The sequence below is a fragment of the Phascolarctos cinereus genome, unplaced genomic scaffold (assembly GCF_003287225.1).
Source record: "Phascolarctos cinereus isolate Bilbo 61053 unplaced genomic scaffold, phaCin_HiC Scaffold_5;HRSCAF=322, whole genome shotgun sequence".
Taxonomy (NCBI): Eukaryota; Metazoa; Chordata; class Mammalia; order Diprotodontia; family Phascolarctidae; genus Phascolarctos; species Phascolarctos cinereus.
In genome coordinates, this window is record NW_027555958.1 from 178,848,840 (window position 1) to 178,872,849 (window position 24,010).

The window sequence follows — 24,010 nt, forward strand, 5'->3', positions numbered from 1 at the left end:
ACTATTTTTTTAATTCAATTATCTGAAATTTGCAAACTTCCTATTGCTTTAAATAAATAGAAGATATTTAATTAAGCTAGATGCTTTTAGGGCCTTGTTTATAGGAAAGTATCCAGTTCCCAGATGCTCCACGTAAGTCTTGATAAAATGGGGACCGGATGGTGGGGGTTAGAGGATAGAGATCAGCAGTATTCACAAACTGACCTTGATGTCATGGACACCTTGACAAATTTCAAAATAAAAAGTGATTTGAGTCAAAAACAAGAGATAAGGCCAAATTGATATGCCAGTAATTACATCAAGGACCATTCAATTGCTGGGAAGATTTTACAGTTGATCCTAGGGCTTAGATGTAGGTGAGCATATGGGATTGAACATTGCTTGTATAAAAGGCAGGAAAGAACTTTATTAGCTACAGATGCTGAAGGGAAAGCCTTTGCTGTCAGAATCCCAGGCAGAATCTAAACTCCCTTTTCAAATTCTGAATCAGCTGTCCTGTCTTCATCCTGCAAAAAAGACCAAAGCAAGGTAACATGAATGAAATGTCTTTTAAAATTCTCATTGAATTGGGGGGTGGTAGAGGTGAAAAGCTTGAGACTAGAAGGAAAACAGAATTTTTTTTCTTCTCTGAAAGCTGTCAGGGCAAGATAAATGGAAAGAGGAAGGGAGTTAGGTTGAAGCATTTACTCAGACTCTCTAACACACTTACAGTTGAACTCCCAAGTGAAGTCTGGAAAGCTGGGATCTGTGATCACAGTCAAAGATGACATTATGTCACAGAGTCTAACGTGGAGGAAGCCAGCAGTTTAGCTTCCCTCTCTGCTGGGATGTAAGTGTGTTCTTTGGTCTCAGAACTCATTCCTGGAAGATTCTTTGATGTCAGCTAGAAGGCCTTCATTTGGTCATAGCTTCTAAGGGTCAAGCAGAGGAGAAAAAATTAAATTGAAACTACGATCCTTTGTAGATTGTCAGGCTCCAAACTAGTGGAAAGGCCTTAACACTGACCAGTGGAAGAACAGACCATAATTTCAGCATTGAGAACAGGAGCTTCTAATAATTTATGAGCCAGAATTCCAGGCTGGACTTGATGAGTGGATTAGAAAGTTTCTGAATATTATCTGTTTCTCTTGCTAGTTTTATGAAATTCTTAAAATATCTCTGAGTGACCAATATTTCCTTGGGGGTTAGTGACTAATACTGACATAGAGCCTTTCCTTGATAAATTACTTTTTAAAGTCAAACCTTGGTCAGCAATAGAGGCATAATCATGATTCCTGACATTGTCGGTAAATTTGGTTGCGGGACGAGGTGGTGTTGGGTGTGGGATAGCACAGGTATGGCCTCAGAGGAGAGAGATAGAGACAGTTCAACTGAATGGAGAAAGAGAAGGTTCTTTTACCCACTCCTCATCCATTTTGATTGGCCCATGACCTGACTCCATTACCCTCTTTCTGAGCCTGCCAATGGGGATTTAAATGCCTTATGGCATGGAGACAGTCAACTGGCCAGTCAATAAGTATTTATTAAGCACCTACTATGTTCCAGGCTCCATGGGTAGAATGGGTTTCTCCCTTCCCCCCATCTTGTGCCAGATATCAGCACCTAGAGAAAATCTCTGATGGTTTTGCCCTAGTTATACTCTTTTCATCAGGGATTAAATAGTTAGTTGGCCTATGGTTTGAAGTTAATGCTGGTCTCATTTAAATTTTTACTAAATAACTGTTCTCATAAAAAAAATCATTATTACATCTCTATAACTTTGGTTGAAAAAATCCCTTTAGAGAGCTGGGGATTTGAAAGCAGACATTCAAAAGTTCTCTTTTCCCCTATCTAATTAGTTTTGAAGAACATAAGTAGGGAAGCATGGAAAATATCATGAGCTGCCCATATATTTTGTTTTTGGTAAATGAAGAAAATATGTTTCAATTGTGATGTTTCCTGTCAATTTAAAAAGCCCTCTACAAACCCCAAAGGAAGATGCTTTACGTGAAATACATATCATTTCTTAACACAGAGTATTTCTTTTAAGCATCTGTATGTGGTTTTAAAAAGGAATTAGCAGATAATTTATTTTAGTGCATCTCTGGTCAGTTGTTCAAGATACCGCATTATACTGTACTTTGCTGTCACCTTAATATTTCCTTTTAAGAAATAAGCATCTTTTTCCATTGTCAATGGCTTACTAATTTTTATTCTAACTTCAGGTTTAAGTTTTCTGAAATGTATTTTTATCTAGTAATCAGATAGTTTTTAAGAGAGTAATATTTCCTGTTTCTTCCTACTTTAGCAGCAGCATGGCATAGTGGACAGAGGACAGGGTTTAGAATCAGAGTTCCTGAACTCAGACCCAGCCTTATTAGCTGTGTGACCTTGGACAAATCACTTAACTTCTTGAAGCCTCTGCTTCCTCAACTGTAAAATGAAGGTTATACTTACCTCACAGAGTTATTGTGAATATCAAATGAGATAATATTAGGTGATGCACTTTGAAAACCTAAAGGTGACATATAAATGCTAGCTACTATTGTTATTATTTTTAAAAGGTCAGATTTTTTAAAATGCTAGGAAAGGAATTGATTATGTTTCAGAGTAAATCCTCAGTAATGTGTTTTTTTTAATAGTGTGGAGCTCTAATTTACATGAAAGCTCTGAGAGAAAGAGAAATATGAATCTTGTTCAGGAAAAAATACAAGATATCCTAGACTCTATGTTATAACACAAACCTTCACAGTTGGAAACTTTAATATCAATCAATTAATATTTCCACTGGAAACAGCATGGCATAGCATACTAACTACAGTCACTCCTAATAATGAATATTAGTCTACTTTCCTTATGCATTCTGTGTTTAAATTTTTAAATTTTAATTTTTTGGGGTACCATACCAGGGGAGCCCACTGTTTTGTTCCAGAAGAGTAATCCTTTGTAAAAATCCTTGAATTCCACAGCTGAATGACAAACAATTCAGTTCATCCCTGAGTCTTGTATGGATTCAACTGAAGGGTAAGACCTGTAGGGACCAGACAAAAATGATTTTACCTCCTCATAGCCTGAGAGAGCTGAACAAAGGGTTCTAACTTAGGCTGTAGATGGAAACAAAATGAACACCATGGTACAATGAAAAGAATGCTGGTTTTGGAATAGAAACCTGAATTCTGACCTTGGGCAAGTCACTTAACCTCTCTGGGCCTCATTTTCCTCATCTTATAAATTGAATGGTTTGGGCTAGGTGGCATTTAATGTCTCTGCCAGCTCTAAATCTATGATCTTATAGATGAAACTCTCGTGAGATGAAATCAGACTAATGTAGAGGCTGATTATTATAGGAAGCCACTAAAATCCAGTAAAAATAACAGCTGACATTTATATAGCATCTTGATGTGTGCAAAGTACTTAGAATAAATAATCATTTGAGCCTTACAGCAACCCCGTGAGGTAGATGCTATTATTATTATCCTCATCTTATAGAAGAGAAAATTGAGGCTTAGTAGGTTAAGCAACTTGTCTAGTGACACAAAGCTACACAGTAGTGGAGGTTGGATTCAAAGATAGATCGCTCCTGATTCCAAGACCAGTGACCCCTCTACAATACCACACCACCTCCAATGAGTTGTATAAAGTGTGCATATTGAGGTTTCCTCGTAAGCATAGGAAAACAGCGTTGCAACCTAAGAGGCTAACAGCATATATGTTGCTGGCAACCCAAAACTACAGAAAGGAACAGGGGAAAAAGTAAAGAGCAAAGGTGGGAGACCCAAGGGACCCATATCATTATATATTTGAAGGTATAAAAGACTTTGGAGATCACCTAATCCAAGCACCTTCAGTTTACTGATGAAGAAACTGAGATCCAGAGAGGTTAAGGACCTTGTTTATACAAGTTTATACAAGGTGTAAGAAGCAGAGATGGGATTTGAACCCAGGTGAAGTAGCTCAGTGTGGTATAGTGGAAAGAATACTGGAATTGGAGTCAGAAAATTTGGTTTCAGATTTCAACTCTGCTACTTGCTCTATATGTGATCTTGGGCAAGTCACTTTACTTCCTACTTCCTCATTTGGAAAATGAGGAATTTGGGCTAGATGATCTCCAGTGCCCCTCCCAGCTCTAAATCTGTGAGTCTCTGTCTCGAAATCCAGTATTCCTTTTTCCTTCTCCACGTTGAGAAATCCATCCTATTAGGAGATAACAATGAAAAGTTTCCAGTGACAAAGCCAGGGAACTTCACACTAGGAGCATCTTACTTTGATTTCATCATGGAGACAAAAGCACTGCAAATGGAAATGTGAATATAGCTCTATTCATAATATAATTTCAGCTGCTAGGTTGGTGAGTGACCTTGGACAAACACACAACTTTTTCCATGACTCAATTTTTTAAACTACTCATTTGCTTCAGGAGAGCTAAAATTATAATAAAGTGCTGGGCAAATATTTAAAAAATGGGAAAGAAGGCCACTTATCATTAATAATAATAATAATAACACCTACATGTGGCTTTTGGCTCTTAGATGATGGTGGGCTGCACTGAAACTATATCATGCTTTATTACCAGAAGCACTTAGTACATTCAGGTATTCTGTTCACTGGGTATTCTGGAACAACACACATTGTAAATGTTCATTAATGAGGACTGAGGACTGTACCTTATAATGCATGGTTTTCTTCCACATCAACATCTCATATTGATTTTTAGCTCCTGGATGCATTGTTCATAGACTGCATAAGAACGGCTGCTGAGCTAGTAAAACCAGGAGAGTAATGAAAGAACCAGTCTTCTAATTATATAATTATGTCAGCATCACAAATCGGCCTTAAGTAATAATTAAAGTACCAGCAGTAATGGGATCTGCTTAAATTGAGTTAAATTAGAAAAAAAAATCCTGTAAACATTTGTGATCTTTATAAGAACAGTCAGAAGAGGCATTTTAAATCATCTCTGCTTTCCACAACCTCTTTAGTTTCCTGCTAGACATGGCTACAATTTTTCTTTTGTTCCCCTTTCCCCTGCTTACTTGTTAAAACCCTAGTCCTCAGGGTCTTACCAATTTAGCATTATGAAATAGAAAGTACACTGAGCTTGACATTATATGGCCCAAGTCTGAATCTAGGTTCTGCCAGTTAGTACTTTTGTGACCTTGGAAAAATCACCTAACCCTTTCTGGATCTCAGTTACCTCATCTGTAAAATGAGGGGATTGGATTTGATGACCTCAGCTCTAGAGCTACAACATTTCCATCGTTTCATCATCTTCACCACTACCCCCTCTAGACTGCCTGAAGAAAGCAAAAACAAAACCAAATTGTTGATCCATTCAAAGTATGCAGAACAAAAAGCCTGGGTCCCTAAATCAGGAAATGTGACTATTATTCCTCATACGGTCACAATGATTGGTGATCTCCTTTCCTTATCTGACTGTCTGTTTTAGGGATGACAATGGAGGAGGACTTCAAAATACTTTGGAGTAGTTGGAAGGGAATTTAGAGGTTATCAATAGCAGTGTAAAACTCTAATAGAAACAGGAGCCACTAAACCATACATAAGCATCCAGGCAGGCTTCATGGTGATTTAGAAAACCATGTATTAACATTATCTGCATTCTATTTTATTTTTATTTATTTTGTTAAATATTTCCCAATTACATTTTAATCTGTACTCAGGAATATTGCAGCCCCCAATGCTGTAGGTGGCTGAGTGTTTGACACCTCTGGTCTATAGTACATTTTCCTCTTTTTAGAGATCAGGCAACTGATGCCCAGAGAGGTTAAGCAAACTTCCCAAGGACACACAGGTAATAAGTGGTAGAGCTAGGAACTGAACCCATATTTTCTGACTCCAGATTTAATATTCTTTGGGGAAGGTGTGAGAATTAATGGCTGTTTGGAACTCTTTGGATAAATATCATTATTTCACTCATGTACCCTTCTATCACATTTGTGTCTTTTCCCATCCGATTCTTTATTGCTTTAAATTTGTCTATTTCATTTTAGTCACTACTAGATTGATATGAACACTAATCCACCAAACAATAGAATCGATGGTTTTGCACACCTCACTTCCATATTTGTCCAAATGAACAGGTCATTGACTCATTCCCAGAGTTTTTGGCCTCTGGATCAGCTGTTTCTTTCTACTTTTTAAGTTGAAACCATCTATTTTTGCCTTTGTCTTCTTTACTGTGCTGTTTCCTTCATGTTGCTGGACTACCAGACCGCTAGACTCCTTTCAGGATCTGTTCTTTCAACTCTAATCTTCTACACAATGACCTGATTCTAATCTCCCTAGTCACGCCAGTAACATAGTGCTTTCTGTATTTTTTACTTAGTGAAGGTTTTCTGAACTCCAGAGGCCCAGAAAGCAATGAGAATTAGAACCATACATCTGAATTAGCATGTATTTTTAAATTACTTTTCTTGGATGGGATTTCCTTAGAAGGCACTGGGTACTCAGACCCAATGGCTAAGTGTAGGTGGCTTCACTGAATGGAAGGGTTGGTAGAAGAAGGAATCATTGACATACATGACATTGGAACTGTCTGTCTAGCACTACTTCGAATACCTTCAGGTGGACTCTTTAACCTCATTCACTGATACTGTCATTGGCATAGTCATCTCTCCCCATATCCCTAGCCAGAGGGTAAGAAGAACCCTGGAAATCTGTTGGAGGAGAGTCTAGTATGCAAGCTTTTGAGGTAGGGAAGGAGTTTGTAGGTGAGCAGCTAAGACTGAGGCAGCAAGAAGGAAGGAGGGAGAGAGACAAAGAGGAAACAAAAACGCATAGGAGTGGAAAGGAAAAATAAGCGTCAGAGGAAAACACTTAAAAGAGATGAAGGAAAATGCAGGCATCAGAAAAAAATATGTCAGGAAATGAGCCAGAGAGAGGTTCATCTCCAGGACTAGTGCAGAGAAAAGTCTCATCTTTAGAAATGAGGGGTTGAACTCAGTCTTTGAAGTTCCTTTCAGTTCTGAATCTATGCTTCTATGCAAGACATTAGTGGGAAAGAAGGAAGAAAAAGTGCCTGAGGGTGGATTCCTAGTGTGAGTCACCATGGGGAGAGGCTCTGGGAAAATGGTGGAACAGCAAGTGAGAGTTGGACATCAGGCTAAATCTGCTGCTAATTAGACTTTGGCCCTAGCTTGGAAGGTTGATGAGTCTTAAGCCTATCCATGAAATTCCAAGTGTGTTATTCATTAGGAAAAAATTAAAAGTAAAATAAATCCTATGTTTCTTCATTTAACATTTGCAAATAATTCCAAGAATAGCATAGTAGAGTGGTGAGAGGTTTTGGAGTCGAAAGACCTGGATTGGAGCCCTAGTTCTGAAATGTACTAGCTCTGTGACCCTAAGCAAGATGTTTAACCTTTTTGCCCTTGTTTTCTTATCTGTAAAATGGATACAGTTATACTTCTACCCTCTCATTTCTGCTGTGAGCAGAATGGCTTATAAACCTTAAAACTATTATGTATATATGAGATATTACTGCTCTCACACTGGCTTCAAAGGTGAGGAGAAATTTGACTAAAAAGGAGAGGGCAAAAAAAAAAAGGACTGGCTGTAAGAAAACATCAAGATAGTCCTGGTGTGTTTGTGTGGGGAGGGGTGGAATTGTATCTGGCTCTTACCAGGTTTTCCATGATAGGATCCTCCTTAGCTATTGGCTATATTGTGGCACAGCTGGGATGGATTATGTGCTTTTTACTATCATTTGTGGTTTCATGCCTTTTGACTTTCCATTAGATGAAAGAGACCGTGTAAGGCAAGCACCTAATATTTCTTTCTTCTGTTTTATCTATGCCCACTTCCTTTCAAAAATAAGACTTAACCAACGTATAATAAGGATAGGGCAATCAGTGCTGAAATCTGGAGGAGGTACTGATGGTGATTTCAATTCTTCAACAGCAGAGAAATAATTGGGCTTAGTACCTAGTTATCAAGGATAATTTGTCCAAACAGGAAGCTGCTTTGTGGCTGCACTCCAGACGAACTCCTCTCTTGTCCCCGTTCTGACCTATCTCCCATCCCTAGCAGTATTCATGCAGTACCTGAAGGTCTCTTCTCCACCTCCCAAATACAATTAAGGGTGGTTTTTTGCCATTTGTTTTGGGTACAAAATTGATAATGATGGCTCTGTTATTAATCATGCTAATCCTTGACATTTATACAATATCTTAAAGTTTGCCAAATACTTTACTCAGTTCAGTACTCTATCCCTGGTTGTTACTAAGTGATGCTGGCTGATTTTAAAGCTGATAAAGTTGAACACAAAGTCTTTCATTTTTTTATTAACAGAGACTGCATGCTGTTTGAATGTAGCATTTATGTTTATCTCATGAAGGTCACAATGACCCTTGCAAACTAGGGAGGGATAAGGAGGAAAGGGAAAAAAAATGGTGAACAAGGCAAAGGTTATATATCTCCTAAAGTAGTCATTCTTCCTGCTCACAACTTGAGTGCCTTAGGATAACAGGCCCACTGTTGATTTTAGTTTTAGAGAATGGAATGGCAATTTGAAGCCTCATCCATTCAAATATTGGTGGAAATAAATTATAATCTCCTAAAGGGCAGAGAATATCTCATTCATTTTTGCATTCCTCTCCTCTCTTCTCTCACCATCAAAGTTCTTAGCTCTGTTTTTTTGTCCATTATTGTTTGGTTGTTTCAGCTGTGTTCAACTCTTTGTAACCCCATTGAGGTTTTCTTGGCAAAGATACTGGAGTGGTTTGCCATTTCTTTCTCCAGCTCATTTTTACAGATGAGGAAACTGAGGCAAACAGAGTTGAATGACTTGCCCAGGGTCACACAGCTAGTAACTATCTGAGGCTGAATTTGAACTCAGGTCTACCTGACTCCAGGCCTGGAGCTTTATCCACTGTGCCACCTAGCTTCCCTAGAGTAGGTGCTTAATAACAATTAAATGAAGGAAGGAATGAGTGAAGTTGTGCAATATGCTCCCTGCAACTTGATCAGGGTTGGGCTTATGCACAGTGACCTTGTATAGTCAGGAAAAATACCTGATAATGGTTTCTCGATGATGACTTTCTATCTTCTACCTGTTGAGGCAGTAACAATAGCCAGTAGAAGTGGCCATGACCTAGGCTCACCACGGCTGTTATTAGGTAGAATAGCCCTGGCAGTTGCTGTAAGACCTGATATTTTAGCTGAGTTAAAGATTCTGTTTTGCTTTATGTTGTCCATTCCAGTGCTACTTTTCCAGTTGTATGTGTATATGTGTGTGTGTGTGTGTCTGTGTGAGGCAATTGGGATTAAGTGACTTGCCCAGAGTCACACAGCTAGTGAGTGTCTGAGGCAGGACTTGAACTCAGGTCCTCCTGACTCCAGGGCCAATTCTCTATCCATTGCACCACCTGGCTGCCTCTACTTTTCAGGTTTTTGCTTCTATTCTTCTGTTCAATCCTATCTTTTAGGCTTCTCTATTATTTGGGTTTCTTTTTGATAATTCAAGTCTAACCTCAAAATTGAACATCATAAAGACAAAGGTTTATATAACCCATGTGCCAACACCTCAAGCCCTGGACTTAGAGAGATTAGATCTGGTCTTGGGGTGGGGTACTTGCTAAATATTGTTCTCTCTTTGGCTCTTTATGCCCCCATTCAGAGTTTACTCTGGGAAAACCATTGAATATAATTTGTGTTTAGATTTTCATGTATGGGAGTAAAAAGGACCTCCGGCTTGAGCACTCAGGGTAACTTGAGTGTAAATATCATGGACAGGACAGACTTATCTCACCCCACAGAACATGTAAAGGGCTCATAAGAGTTCACAAACAAATGCAGAAAACAACAACAAAAGGCACTCACAATAGCTTGTAAACAAACAGCACACCCTCCTCCCTCTCCATTGGGTCCCACTTTTCTACCAAGATCTTAAAGTATTCCTGGCTCAGCATGCTGTTATTTAGATTTCCTTTAGAAGAGAACTGAACTTCAGGCTGCTAGACCAACAATACCCTGTATTCTGGTGAATTCCTGTTAGACTGCTGAGATCCATACAAATGATCAGCTTTATGGTACTACTCTGAGGTCTTAGACTGTCCCAGAAGAGAAGCACACTTGGGACGGCTAGACAAAGAACACTCCCAATGGACCCCTATCATCTGAATAATTCATGTAATAACAGAATGCCTAGACCAGCTCTCATTGCTATTTCTCCCAGCAGTGGGCCATGTGTACAATCCTCTTTTCTTTCTAAGAGTTTTTCTCAGGAAACTCCTCTTCTCTCTATTGAAGGTTGATTCCCTAAACTCACAAAGTTGGGGTTTCCTGTGAGGCAAGTGTTAAGTTGCCCAGGAAATCCCCTATCTTTTAATTCAGATACTAGGATTTGTGGATGACATCATCCAGGAGCTCCCCTCCTGGGCCACATGTACCCATGCCCACAAAGGTGTCCATTAATTACTTTTTGTGGGGTGTGTGTGTGTGTGTGTGCTGGTGCTCTTCCCTTATTAAAGGTTCTTGGGGGGAACTCTTCCCATCTGTTATGATTTCAAGATGTTTCCACAAGAATGGTGGAAAGCAAAAGAATTAAGGTAGAATAGGACTGTTAATTCCCCTTTATAGTCCAGCAAGGACTATAGTCCTTGTAGAGTTCTACAAGACACCATGCTCCTCAGTTTGGGCCAAACAATACATTGTGAGGACAGTGCCAGTCACAGAATCTTAACAAGGGAATGTCTTTTGTGCTCTCAACAAGATATTTATGAGCATATCCACATTCTCTATAGGGAGACACTTTCAAAAATCCCAGTTACCTTACTATGTGCTCATTGAACTAATCAAGGAACTCTCCCCTTTTCATCCCCTACCTGTGGGGAAGACCTGGAAAGAAGCTAGAGAAAAAGATACTTTAAATGATATTGGCATTTGGAATCCTGTGTAATTTCAAAATTATTTTAAAATTTTCTTAATGGCTGAGTTTCCTATTTCTGTACCTAAATGATGTTTGCTCCCCTTTTTCCCCCATTTAGCAAAGATTTATTAGCCACCTATTATGTATACTGCCCCATGCTAGGCACTTAGGGAGATACAGGAATAATCTGCTCTCAAAAAGATGAGAAGCTGGTAGGTGGAGATAAAATATACACAGATAAATAAATAGATGAGAATATAAATTTATAAGAGATGTGCAAATGTTTACTGATCAAATGAATCTTACTCACTCTTCTATTTCTCTACCTCCTTTGGTCTCTGTTAATATTCCCAGGAGTCTTCCTATCTTTCAGGCAATCAGCTTGGATATTAAATTTCATTTCTTTTACATTGGAACCAGAACTAAATCATCCTGGCACAGTACATTTAAAATGCTTGCTTTTCTATTTCAACAATTCAGGCCCTTAAGGACCTTGGAAAAATTTGGAGATAGATAAAATTTGTCTGGCAAAACCTTCTATGTCCCTTTCAAATCATAGACATTTTTCTCCACTACCCTGTAAAGTCTGTTCTCCCCTGAAATGTTCCCTCATCTCTTTCCTATATTAGACTCCTTTTTTTCTTCTGGTATTACTGAGGTGTTAGGAAGAAAGAAAGTTGCTAAAATAATTCATATTCAGGCATAAATGACTGATAGTCTCCTTAACTTTACTGGAATATTTGAATTTCAAAAGAGGAATAAAAAAACCTAAATGTATTCCTAATTTATGGAATATCAGGCAGTATGCCTGATATATTTTTTGGGTGAAGGGCCTTACTGAGGATGCCTTCCAATACCACCATGTAGGTAATTACTTGGCCTATGAGTAAGGTTAATCTTGTCCCCTTTTCCTAAATGACTATCTTTGATCCCTAAGACTGCTTCTGGGTTATCATCTCTGCATAACTCTTTAAGATGACTATTGATGGGTAAAATTCTGACATACACTGATCTTTCCTTTTGTTAGTTATCATTTACTGAAGTCCAACTCACTTTTTATTCCCTTGTTGATATGTTCATCATTTGAATAAGGATAATACTGCAGGTTCAATTCCCATGGAACTGTTTGGCTACTTACTGCATCCCTTTACTACCATCATACCTTCCCTCAAATGGGTTCCGTAGGTCAAATGGGTCACCAAGTGGGAAAGTGTTGATGGTTCAGTATAATCATCATAGCTACTGGAAAAAGAACTCTATGAATTCCTCACGTATTGGGTAAGTAGCATCTTCTTTGTATGTGAATGCCAGAGACCATCATTTGCTATTTAACATGTATGTTAAATTCACTAAGGTAATAGCCCTGTATCTAACTCTAATGTTCTATAAATTACTTAACTTTATTGTATTTTAGTATATGTTTAATTAAAGCAGGTCATTAGAACTCCAAAATCCTCAGTATTTTGGCATTTTTGAAACAAATTTACTCTGAATAGCTTTTTTTCTTCCATTTCCCCCACATATTATATTGAAGGAAGTAGATAGACATAGATCTGTATTTATGCACATACATACTCTACTATGAATTAGGAAATACCCAGCTCAACTCTTGGAACTCATCTACGTAATTCTTTTACATGTGTTTTTTGTAATTTGTAGTGTATGAATTTTATAGTCAACACAGGAATGGCTCTTGCCTATGGCACATTTAACACTTGTAAATTCCCATGGCAGCCAGCTAAGACTCCTGCAGCAGAACGGATTGAGAAATCGTCTCCTGGTGAATTATAATCTTTGGAGATTTTATTCTATTTTGAGTTTTATAGTCTCCTTCCTCTCCCTCTTCCCTTCTCAATTTTTCTGCAGTATAAAACATAGTTCTGTATTTGCACTTTTATGTTTGATCTTTTCTTTATTATTATTTCAAATTTGGGGTTTTAGCATAAACACGCAATTCAAACCAGAAATAGCACAAAACAAACACATTCCAGTTGATCTAAGTCATATTTTCCTACCTTGTCTTCCCCCCCCTTCTTGTTCCCTCCTGTTTAATTTTTCTAATAAAGTGATGGATATTTAAAAATTATAAGAAATATAGTACCCATATCCCCAAATAGTTATTTTGCTGATCCTTGAACCTCCACACCCCCACCCCCTGCTGAAATAGTAAAACAAATCCAACCTGCTTGGAGGACCTGCATGCCATTTAGGTGAAAAATATCTGGAACATGTACAGTACCAATTTAATCCAAATTCCAAAAAAAGAAAATGAGAAATCCCTTTGAAAATACATAATGTTTGAGAAAGACCTTATCTCTCTCACCCTCCCTACTGAAGGATGTGGCTTTGAATACCATCTCTGTGTTTTGTTATTTATTCCATCATGGATGACCCTCTCTGGGCCATAATTTCCTCATCTGTAAAGTGAAGGGGCAAGCTAGATGATCTCCAAGATTCTTTCCAACTCTAATTTCTAGGATCGCTCTGGATTTTTCGACCTCTCATTTAGTACGTTATAAAATGTATTTAAAAATCTGCACTGGATTGTTCCTCCCCAACCCTGTTATGAATGTCTGTCTCTGAATTAATCTCTAAGTAATGGGTCTCTGAATAATGTGTGAATTTCCATAATATATGGGCTGTGAAGCCAAGGCACAAAAACAATATGAGCTAAAAAGGAGAATCAGTTTCAACTATGAATTTTTCTCATGATTTTATGTGCTACTCGGGACATTAATTCACATGGGATTTGGGGCATTAATTATGTATGAACATAAAAACCAAATTAGCTATGCATGAATATATGCATTAAGTAAAAATCATGACCTATATATTTATTTTAGCCACAGCTATGCTTATAAATTCTCTAGTTTGCTGGATTTTCAACCCGTTAGTTGTACTGGTCAATTAAATCACTTATAAGCGTCATGTTATATGCTGGTATATGCCTATGCACATTTTATTCTGTTAGCCTGGATGAAAAATGAATGCCAATTTTGAGCTATTGGTATTTTAAAATCTCAGCTCTAGATTGCCGTTTGGTGGGGAAAGCAACACAGGTATAGTGAAAAGTACACTGATCTTAGTGTCAGGTGTTCTGGTTTCAAATAATGGCTCTGATACTTGCCACCTGTGTGACCATGGACATCTTATGTCACCTCTATGAGCCTCAGTTTTCTCATCTATCAAATGGGGATTATAATACTTTCCTTGCCTACCTGATAGAAGTGTTGGAAATAAAGGATTTGCAAACCTTTAAGGCACTTTTCAAATGTGTTGTCAGAGAGGACCTTCGGCCAGCTTTTAAATCTTGCTTTTCTAACCCAGGGTGTTAAGGATATTTTTAGGATTTGCACATAAGTAATCCACTTGATTCATTGCCTTCAAAATTCTCAGTGACTTTTGGGCTGTAGTGGAAAGAGGGCTGGATTTGGAGGTAGGAGACTTAGGTTTGAATCCTTGTCTTAGAACTTAAAATGTGATGTGAATCTGGGAGAGTCATTAACCTCTCTGGTCCTTAGCTTCCTCATCTGTAAAATGGGGATAATAATAATTGTATAGCCAACCTCATATGGCTGTCATTAAGATGCAATTTGTAAATCATGAAATGCTATAGAATCATAAGTTATGATTACCCAAGTGATATCCAAGTATCCTAGACCACAATGAACCCAGGAAGTACATTTAGGTCATATTAGGCAAAGTACTTTGGTGTCTGTGTATTCAACTCAACTATTCTTATAAGGGTCATAGTTTATGTAAATGTACAGAGAAAAATGCTTGTCCTGTCAGATGCACACATAAGTTAAAAATGCAAATGATTTGTGATGTCATCAGTATTGGGAAATTCCATTGTGGGAACTCTTTCCACTAACAGAGATCTCAACTTAGAATACAAGTCCTAGAGAGTTTTCTGAGACACATAAAGATTAAGTGACTTGCCCAGGGCTGCATAGTCAAGAGTGTGGTTTGAATTCAAATCATGCTGATTATAAGCCCAGCGCTCTACTGTATGCCCTGGCCATGCATTTTTATATATGTGGCCTTTAAAATTCAGAAGATTTTTAGTCTAACTCCTATTCCCACAGTCAAGTTAGGTCCCTGAGCAAGTTACATCTCCCCCCTCGGATTCTAGGAGTAGCTCAAGGGATTAATTAATTAATTAAGCCTGTGCCTCTATTTCAGTGTATTCTACCCCAAATCAGTAATCAGCGATCAGGGCCCCAGTTTCTCCTACGCATTTAATACCAATGAGTCTTACAAAAGGATATTTACGGAGAAGATATATCAAGAACAAAAGAGCAAACATTTCCTCCCAACACTTAGGGGAACACCCCCATACCACCTCAGAGAGTGGATTCAAGCTTAATAGCAGTTACCATAAAACTTTTGCCCTACTAGGCATAACCAATGGGCAAGTCTCTCTCTCTCTCTCTCTCTCTCTCTCTCTCTCTCTCATGACTCAGCATCTTGGCCTTCAGGTCTATTCCTAGCCTTTCTGGGTCCTAGTAGATCCTTGCTAGACTATTTGTAGATCACAAAGTCTGCCTTGAACTATGGTTTCCAGACCTTGGACAGTGTTTCTCTCTCTCTCTCTCTCTCTCTCTCTCTCTCTCTCTCCTCTCTCTCTCTCTCTCTCTCTCTCTCTCTCCCCCTTCTCCCCCCCCTTTTGAAGCTTTCAAGTTCATAGACTATTCAGATACTCTGTCATCTAAAAGCAGAAGACATTAGAGATACAACAGAGATAACATTTGTATGTTTACACACATATATAAATATATGGATATATAGTGAAGATATAACAGAAATAGAGTCAGAAGCAACAGAAGGGCCATGTGTTTCCAGGCCATATGGTGGGGAGACAAGCAGCTGGCATCAGGTCATTGCTGTTACTACAACTATATCTCTCAACAAGATCAGGGCCATGTGTTCTTAGTTCAATGGTGACTTCAGATGAAAGAAAGCTTGAGATCTGTCTTGTATCTTGTATCTGGAGGAGGCCCATAGTACCTCATCCTCCCTGCTCTGCTCACCACCAGAAAAGGAAAGGGGCAGGTTGTCACCAGGGAGTCTTTTGTGTCCACTTCCAATTCTAGTTTAGCAGCCAATCAAAAGTCAATTTCTTCACTATGTAGTTAGCAGACAGAAAATGGAATACCTGCCCACGTTCCAAAGTTCACATAAGGGTAGCCTCGAGCTAGGTTGCACATTAGATAGAATGCTTGCCCTGGAGTCAGGAAGACCTAAGTTCAAATCCAGCCTCAGACACTTACTGGCTGTGTGATCCTGGACAAGTCACTTCATCTTGTTTGCCTGGGTTTCCTCCTCTGCAAAATGAGTTGAAGAAGGAAATGGCAAACCACCCCAGGATCTTTGCCAAGAAAACCTGGGTCATGAAGAATCGGGCATGACTGAACAACAGCAACAATCTGAGTATATTGCTCATGCTCTTAAAGGCAAGGCTCTTGTTGGCCAGTACCTTTTACATTATAGATATGGTAGCCACTTCCCAATCTATATGCTGAGCCTACTTTTCATGACCACAGGGGAGGAAACAGATTTTTCAGAAGAAGGAAAACACAATATTGGTACATTTTATTCTCTGATATTGAACTATATTATCCACAACACTCTAGTTCTCCCTCAAATAAAAGCTACTGAAGGGCTTGGACTAAAAAGCATATTTACTTGTGGTTCTTTTATTGCAGTAGAAAAAGCAGTGAGTGAATCTGGAGCTGGCACTAGATTCAAATTCCAGATCTGCTCCTTACTATCTGTGTAATGTTGGGAATGTCCAATAGCCTCTCCAAATCTAGCAGGAGTTTAATAAATGCTGGTTGAATGACTCATTATTTCTAAAAAGATACCAACAATTGGTTACCAATGTAAAAGTTATTTCAGAATCATCTGTTTTCATGCAAACAGTTTAGAGGAGAGGTTAAATTAGAAGAAAGGATGGAAATGAGAAGATAATGATGGCATTGATAGAGGAGATTATAACAGCTCCAACCTGACCAGGTTAAGCAAGCTTTCAACTCCAAAAAGTGAGAAATAGATCAAAGTAAAAATACTAACTCAAAATATTACCAATTCTTGGAGATGTTTAACTGTTGTAAAACAGCCACTAAAATGAGAGATAGGGAAAGCTCAGAAACCATTCTATTTTTATTTTTTAATTATTAATTTATTTATTTTTAGTTTTCAACATTCACTTCCAGAAGATTTTGAGCTCCAAATTTTCTCCCCATCTCGTCCCTCCCCCCACCCCAAGATGGCATGTATTCTGAATACTCCTTCCTCTAATCTGCCTTCCCTTCTATCTCCCCACCCCCTTCTCTTGTCCCCTTCCCCTTCAGTTTTCCTGTAGGGTAGGATAGACAGAAATCATTTTAGCCAAAAAACATTTAACCTTGCCAAATAGAGAGGACGTTCATGTACAGTGGCAACTTAGTATACAATGACATTTAGAAAATATTACATAGGAGGATAACATAAGATTAAGAGTGGTGATAACTCACATAACAGCACAAAGTATTTGAGGATAAAATTAGTTTGGAGTGAGGTCCAACTAAGCCAGTTCATCCTGAAAACATTAGCAGAGGAAACTGAAAGAAGAAAAAGAAACTGATGTAAAATGAAAGAGATTCCTAAGCATTTCTGTAGTAATCTATTCTTACCAGCAATGATAGTGGAACTGCTACATGGTGGCTCTAGTGATTAATGTGCTATGTGAGAAGGTGACAATGACACTTAAGATGGCCAAGAAGAGAGTATGATATAAACAAATTTGTGGAGAAGAAAAGCTTTGCCAGAGGCTCCCAGTACTCAACTATTCAAACAGATCTGTGATCTCATCAAATCAGTTGCTCTCTTTAATGAAACAGCAACCTCTCAATGCCTGCCCATCCTGTGTGACTCTTGTTGATGATCTTCCTCCCCAAATTTCACCAGAGAGGATCCACCCACCATGCTTAAGGTTTTCCTTGATTTCTGCTCATATCCCTCTGTTTATCTGCCTGTTATCCCTTGATAACAAATTATCGGTATTATCATCTTTTCTTCCCATCATACAGGTCCTGGGTGATGTCCTCTTCTCTCTCTGTCTCTCTGTGTGTCTCTCTGTCTCTGTCTCTCTCTGTCTCTTTCTCTCTCTCATTTCTCATTATCTTTTGTAGCCTACTCATGTTTCTCCTTGTTATAAGGCAGGGTTTTTTGAGATTGGGGAAGGGATGGTGTTTGGAAATGATAGTGATATACATTTTAAAAAGTCAATACAACATTTTTATTTTTTAAAGAAAGATATGGACAAGAATTACATAGGATGAAAAGGCATAGAAGGGATGGGATTTTTGCTGGTGGATGGAGTACCCACCCCAGTTAGATTGAGGATACATCAAGGTATTAAAATAAGAAGCTGTGGCTAAAACAAAAATATGCATCATGATTTTTTACTTAATGTATCTATTCATACATAACAAATTCTGTTTTTATTTTCATATATAATTCATACACTGAGATATTATATACTTCTGACTTGAATACTTCAAATAATCTGTGAATTTGTTGGTGGGGATAGTCTTTTTGCTTATGAGCTCAATACCTCTGTGACTTGTTAGATGGGGTTCATGAGCTAACATAGTCAGAAAAAGTCACACCCAGCAGTCAAGCTAGATCTAGAGCAGGAAGGGACAACAGAGGCCACCTAGACTTCCTCAATGTTGCAGAAGAAGCAAACATCAGAAGTAGGCTTTGGACCCAGGATCTCTGATCCCAGAGATAGCACTCTTTCCACTGCACAATGAGCTTCTTGTTGTTGCTGTTGATGATGTTAATGATGCTCACCTTTTTATTGATGCCAGTTCTTTAATTTATAGATTAAAGGCTGGAGTGTTATAAATTTTCAAAGGCAACCATCTTTGCAGATTTGTATAGGGACAAGAGAATCCAGCTCTATTCTTGCTTCCTTCCAATAGAAGTGACCAATATAGCTTCAGTTTATGCTCTGCTGCATTCTGTAGACTGGTAATAAATCAGGACAGTTATTATTGAAAAGATCATTATTACTACACATGTCATATTAATCATTTGTTTTTTCTGTCTTTGCAGGACAGCCATGGATTACTATAGAAAGTATGCAGCTGTCATTCTGGCCACCTTGTCTGTATTTCTGCATATGCTCCACTCCTTCCCAGATGGGGAGTTTATCATGCAGGGTGGGTGAGCTAACTTCAGTATTCAGCAATGGGGACAACACACTGTTAGACATACATCAATAACCACATTAATTACATTTCCACCACCTTGCTTAATGTGGTCATCAATCGTTGCTCCCAGATAAATATCTAGGCACTTTGGGGTTGTGAACATAAAATGAAAATAGCTTTAGAAAATGTAAAGCACTAGTGATATTTTACATCTCCATTTATATTCCAGCAAGGACATTTTCATCTCGAATGGAGAAATCTGTTGTTATTCTTCATTTATTTCACAGCCTTACAAATAGAAAATTCTCCATGTTCAGTTGTCTTATTATCTTTTTTCATCTCCCAAAAGAGTTAGGGAAATTGTAAAATTCTATTTGAAGAGGAATTTTCACATCAGTTATAGAGTGAGAAAAACTATTTTTGTTTCTATCCAACATTTTTATGCAATAAATTTGCTTTGCTGTATTGTTTGAACAATCACATCTTACAGCTGGTTTACTTCCATCTGCTGTAAAATTGTAAACCATGATTGGACTCAATTTTTCTTCTAGATAAGTGGTATATCAGGTCTTCAATAGAGCTACTTTGTTTTTTATTTGTTTGGACCTGAGGTTTCATCCATGGGCAAATATCCCAGTGTATGCAAATTCCCTGCCACCATACAGATGGTTTTAATGAGTGTCCTTGTAACATTGGGGGTTAATTACTTGTCTTTGGTCACATAGCCACTGTGTGTCAGAGGACCTGAACCTAGGTCTTCTGGAGTCCAAGCTCAACCTTCTACACTCTGTCCTATGCTGCCTCTGATGCTGGACCTAATATCAAGCTCTTTCTCCATCCACCAAGCTTTCTTAACAACATATTCATCTTTCTTTTGATGCCTCCCCCTTTAGGAGAATAGAATAGCAGACTCCAAAGGAAAGAAAATTTTGCTTCTGGGTAAAGTTCTGTTTTTCATACCAGCATGGTATTTTCAGCCTTCATATTTTGCTCTCCCTATAGGCATCCTATTATCATCAGATTGGGGAATCCATGTTTGTAGAGAAAGGAACTGTCACAATTGAGACTTCAGCATGCACATCTGTTGGAATTGTTTTTCCCATGTGTGTCATTCTAATCAGTGTTAATAGGATGTTATGTACAAGCGTGGAGATGAAGCTATATCCTAAGGTGGACTGATTATGGTTCTCTCAATGGGAAAAAAGAAGCTGTTAAAATCAGATGCATCAGAAAAAAAATTAGTAGCTTTTTTCTTCATCATATTCTGCAATGTTCCTATGTCATTGTGACAGGTTGTCCAGAATGCAAGCTGAAGGAAAACAAATACTTCTCCAAGCTAGGAGCTCCCATTTACCAATGCATGGGATGCTGTTTCTCAAGAGCATATCCTACTCCAGCAAGATCAAAGAAGACCATGTTGGTCCCAAAAAATATCACATCAGAAGCCACATGCTGTGTGGCCAAAGCATTTACAAAGGTGAGCCCCAAGTTCACAAAGATGAGTCCTTTTAAGTTAGCAGGATCCTATGGCATTTAAATGGAAACCAAACATTGTCCATACGATCAATCTCTGAATTTCTAGCTTGCTGGATGCCATTATAGTGGCAGGTGAGTGTGTGTGTGTGTGTGTGTGTGTGTGTGTGTGTGTGTGTGTGTGTGTGTCTAAATGACACATCCTTGGCCACTTCTTATGGGTGGGCCCTTAATAGACATGTAATTCCCATTGACTAGGAGAGTAAGAGGTATTATAGGAGAGACACGATTGCATTTAGGGTAGAGAAAAGGAGACTAAGGACAGGTCTCACCCAGGAGTGCCTAAAGTGGCAGCAGCAATCAGCTGTATAAGGACTGGATTGTGCAGCACTAAGCTTCCTGGGAAATGTTCAACATCAGAAAGAGACTGCTGAGGACAGAGAGTGTGTCCAGCGAATGTCCGTAAAAATTGGTTTGTCTCCCATCACCCACCTATAATCACCTCTGTTTTTGTAGTTTACTATTATACAGAAATCTCCTTCCTGTGGGATTTTGTACCTCAGGCATTACTAATAAGACCTTTGTAACAGGGACCCTTTCCTTAGGGTGAAAGGAAGGGAATGAGCATTTATTTATATAGTGTTTACTATGTGCTAGACACTGCTACAAATATTATCTCATTTGATCTTCACAACGACCCTGTGAGGTAGGTGCAAATTTTATATCCATTTTACATTTGTAGAAACTAAGGCAAAGAGACATTAAATGACACAGTGTCACATAGCTAGAAAGTGTCTGAGGTCAGATTTGAACTTATGTCTTCCTGACTCCAGGCCCACTGCTCTATTCACTGTGTTATTATCTGCCTCTTAGCCTTAAAATGCTAGATTTACAGAACCACTTTATTCATAGGGTCTAGATTGCAAAAAGGCAGAAATTTAAGCACCTGCCTTCAGATGGGAGTGGCCATCAGAAGGAAATTTGGGCTGTTTACTATAAAGTGTTTACTTGTGGAATAGATTTCCTTTTGATCACTCCACTTACACCTCTTCATCTATATAGGTAGTTCAGGGACATGCCTAAAAGAATGGACCTTATGTGGTTTGTTGGAATCACTGTACTTATTTCCATATCCATCCCTTAGGGAGCCTATAGGCACTCTCTCTCTCTCTCTCTCTCTCTCTTTCATTCTCTCTCCCATATACATGCACATGTATATACATATAGACACATAAACACATACATATGTATATACATATGCATGTACAAATACAATATACATGTGCATAAATATATACAGAGAGAGAGACAGAGAGATAGAGAGGCAGGCAGTGGAGTAACATCTTTATGTTTATACAATTCCTTAATACATGCTCAAAACCCCAACCCATACGTAGCAAAAATATCAGGAGAAAGATAGGAAGATGTTTTGTGTGTATGATTAGCAAACACCTGTTTCATTCCTAGCTTCAAAGTTTTAAACCAATACACAACTCACTCTTTCTTTAGTAGAAACAACTTGACTCAGCAATGTTTATCACCTTGTATATTTTTTTCCTTCTTTTAAGGCCACGGTGATGGGCAATGCAAAAGTGGAGAACCACACAGAATGCCACTGCAGTACCTGTTATTATCACAAATCTTAGCTATTTTGCCAAGAACTTTGTGGATGATTCTTGATCTCACTCAATGAAAAATCAAGTTGTTCAGCTTTTATAGTCCTGCTATATGAAAAGCCTGGTTTTCTTTCTGGACTAGTTTAATGTACTGCAATTACATGTGCCAGTTGATTGCCTCTGTCCTTTTCCTCATAGACGAACAACATTTTAGCTCTTTTCATTTGAAATGAAAAACAGAATTTAACATCATAACCAAAAGATGGTTCCATTGAAAATAAAGTATGTGTTAAATGATCATGAAATAATTGATTCATTCGTCTTTCTCAAAGTTTTAAAAGCAATGGCTTTGCCAAGGTTGACTGACAGGAATCAACCAACCAAAACAAAATAACCCCTATATACCATTATATTTCTTTGAGAGGCAGCATAGTCCCTGATAGCCAGCTTCAGCACCAGGTAGATCTGGGTTCAAATCCTCAAGGTAATTCTCTAATATGATAAGTTGCAGTGCAACCTGCATTGGTTGTTCCAGTTCCTTAATCAATGAAATAAATCACAGTTCTAATCCCTATTCTGTTTGGTTATTTGATAATATATTTTCACTTGAAGCCTGATAGGGTAGTTACTATGAAAGAGAGAAATAATTTCAACGTACATGTCATAGAACCATTGGAATCAGAACTAGAAGGAATGTTGGAGAAATCTGTCCAGGAACAAAGGCCCAGAAAGATGAATTGACTTGCCCATAGCCACACAAGTAGCAAGTGGTAGGGCCAGCACCCCGAAGCTTCTGTTCTTTCTATTATACTAGGCTACATCCCTGATGTGTCAATTCTAATAGATCCCAACAGATCTGTGCTTTTACTGAGGTGAGTTTTTCCTCTAATGAAGATTGCAACCCATCCATAACTACCACTGGGGGTCCACCCAACATCCTGTGTATTGGGGAGGGGGAGCATGGTGTCTTTTTCAAAGTCTCTTTAAAGGACTTTTAAATTCATGAAGCAAGGGAGTACATTGTCTGTTGCTGATGTCTTCCACTTGCTATGTTTTCATTTTCCTGATAGCACATGTCTTATGTCTTCTACTTCCCTGTGAGACACCCATTTTCCTAATGTGTCCCATGTACCTAACTGAAAGGAAAAATATTTCATTAATTGTTGGCAATCATGATATGGGTGGATGGTTTTCAGGAGAGAAGCGTCCAGTTACACTCACCTTAAGTTGAATCTAGCCACAAAGGGCCAAAAGCAACAGAAGAACCAGAGATATGACTATTAAAATTATGTGTATCCTGTTTTGCTTTTGTTCCTCTGTGGACTGCCTTTCCTGTAGGGCCATACAAGTTGAGAAATACTTAGCAGTCTTAAATACTTAGGCTATTTGGATTCCAATGAATTATGTTATTTATTAATTGTTCTTCATATGCCTCAATAAATGGAGAGGGGAAGACACAAGGATCTCAAAGAATTATGAAGGTTGTTGAGGGTGGCAGTGGATAGCATCTTCATGCTTACATAATTCCCCAGCTCATTCTCAAAAACTTTGTATTCGTCACTTTGCTAGTCAACAGACATTGTACATTTAGCAATCAATCAACAAACATTTATTAAGTGCCTACTATGTGCCAGGCACTGTTCTAGGTGCTGAGGATATAAAATGAAAAATAAAGTCTTTGCCTTTATGGAGTTCTCATTCTATGGGCAAAGTCATCATATGCACAAATAAGTATGTTTTGAAAAATGCAAGGCATTTTGCGAGAGTAGGTACTAGCAACTGGGGTAGGTGTGGGAAATCAGTAAAACACCTCATGGTGCTTCAATTAAGCTTTTAAGGAAGAGGTGGACATG

At 38.4% G+C, this 24,010-nt stretch overlaps 1 protein-coding gene across 1 annotated transcript; it reads left to right on the forward strand.

Annotated features, from left to right (window-relative positions):
- The first annotated feature begins 319 nt into the window (after positions 1-319).
- CGA (glycoprotein hormones, alpha polypeptide) lies at positions 320-22,465 on the forward strand. The gene is made up of 4 exons (XM_020976296.2): positions 320-528; positions 18,971-19,077; positions 20,361-20,545; positions 22,110-22,465. Exons 1-4 carry the CDS (start codon positions 419-421, stop codon positions 22,185-22,187), a joined length of 480 nt encoding a protein of 159 aa, XP_020831955.1. The 5' UTR covers positions 320-418; the 3' UTR covers positions 22,188-22,465.
- The last annotated feature ends 1,545 nt before the right edge of the window (positions 22,466-24,010 follow it).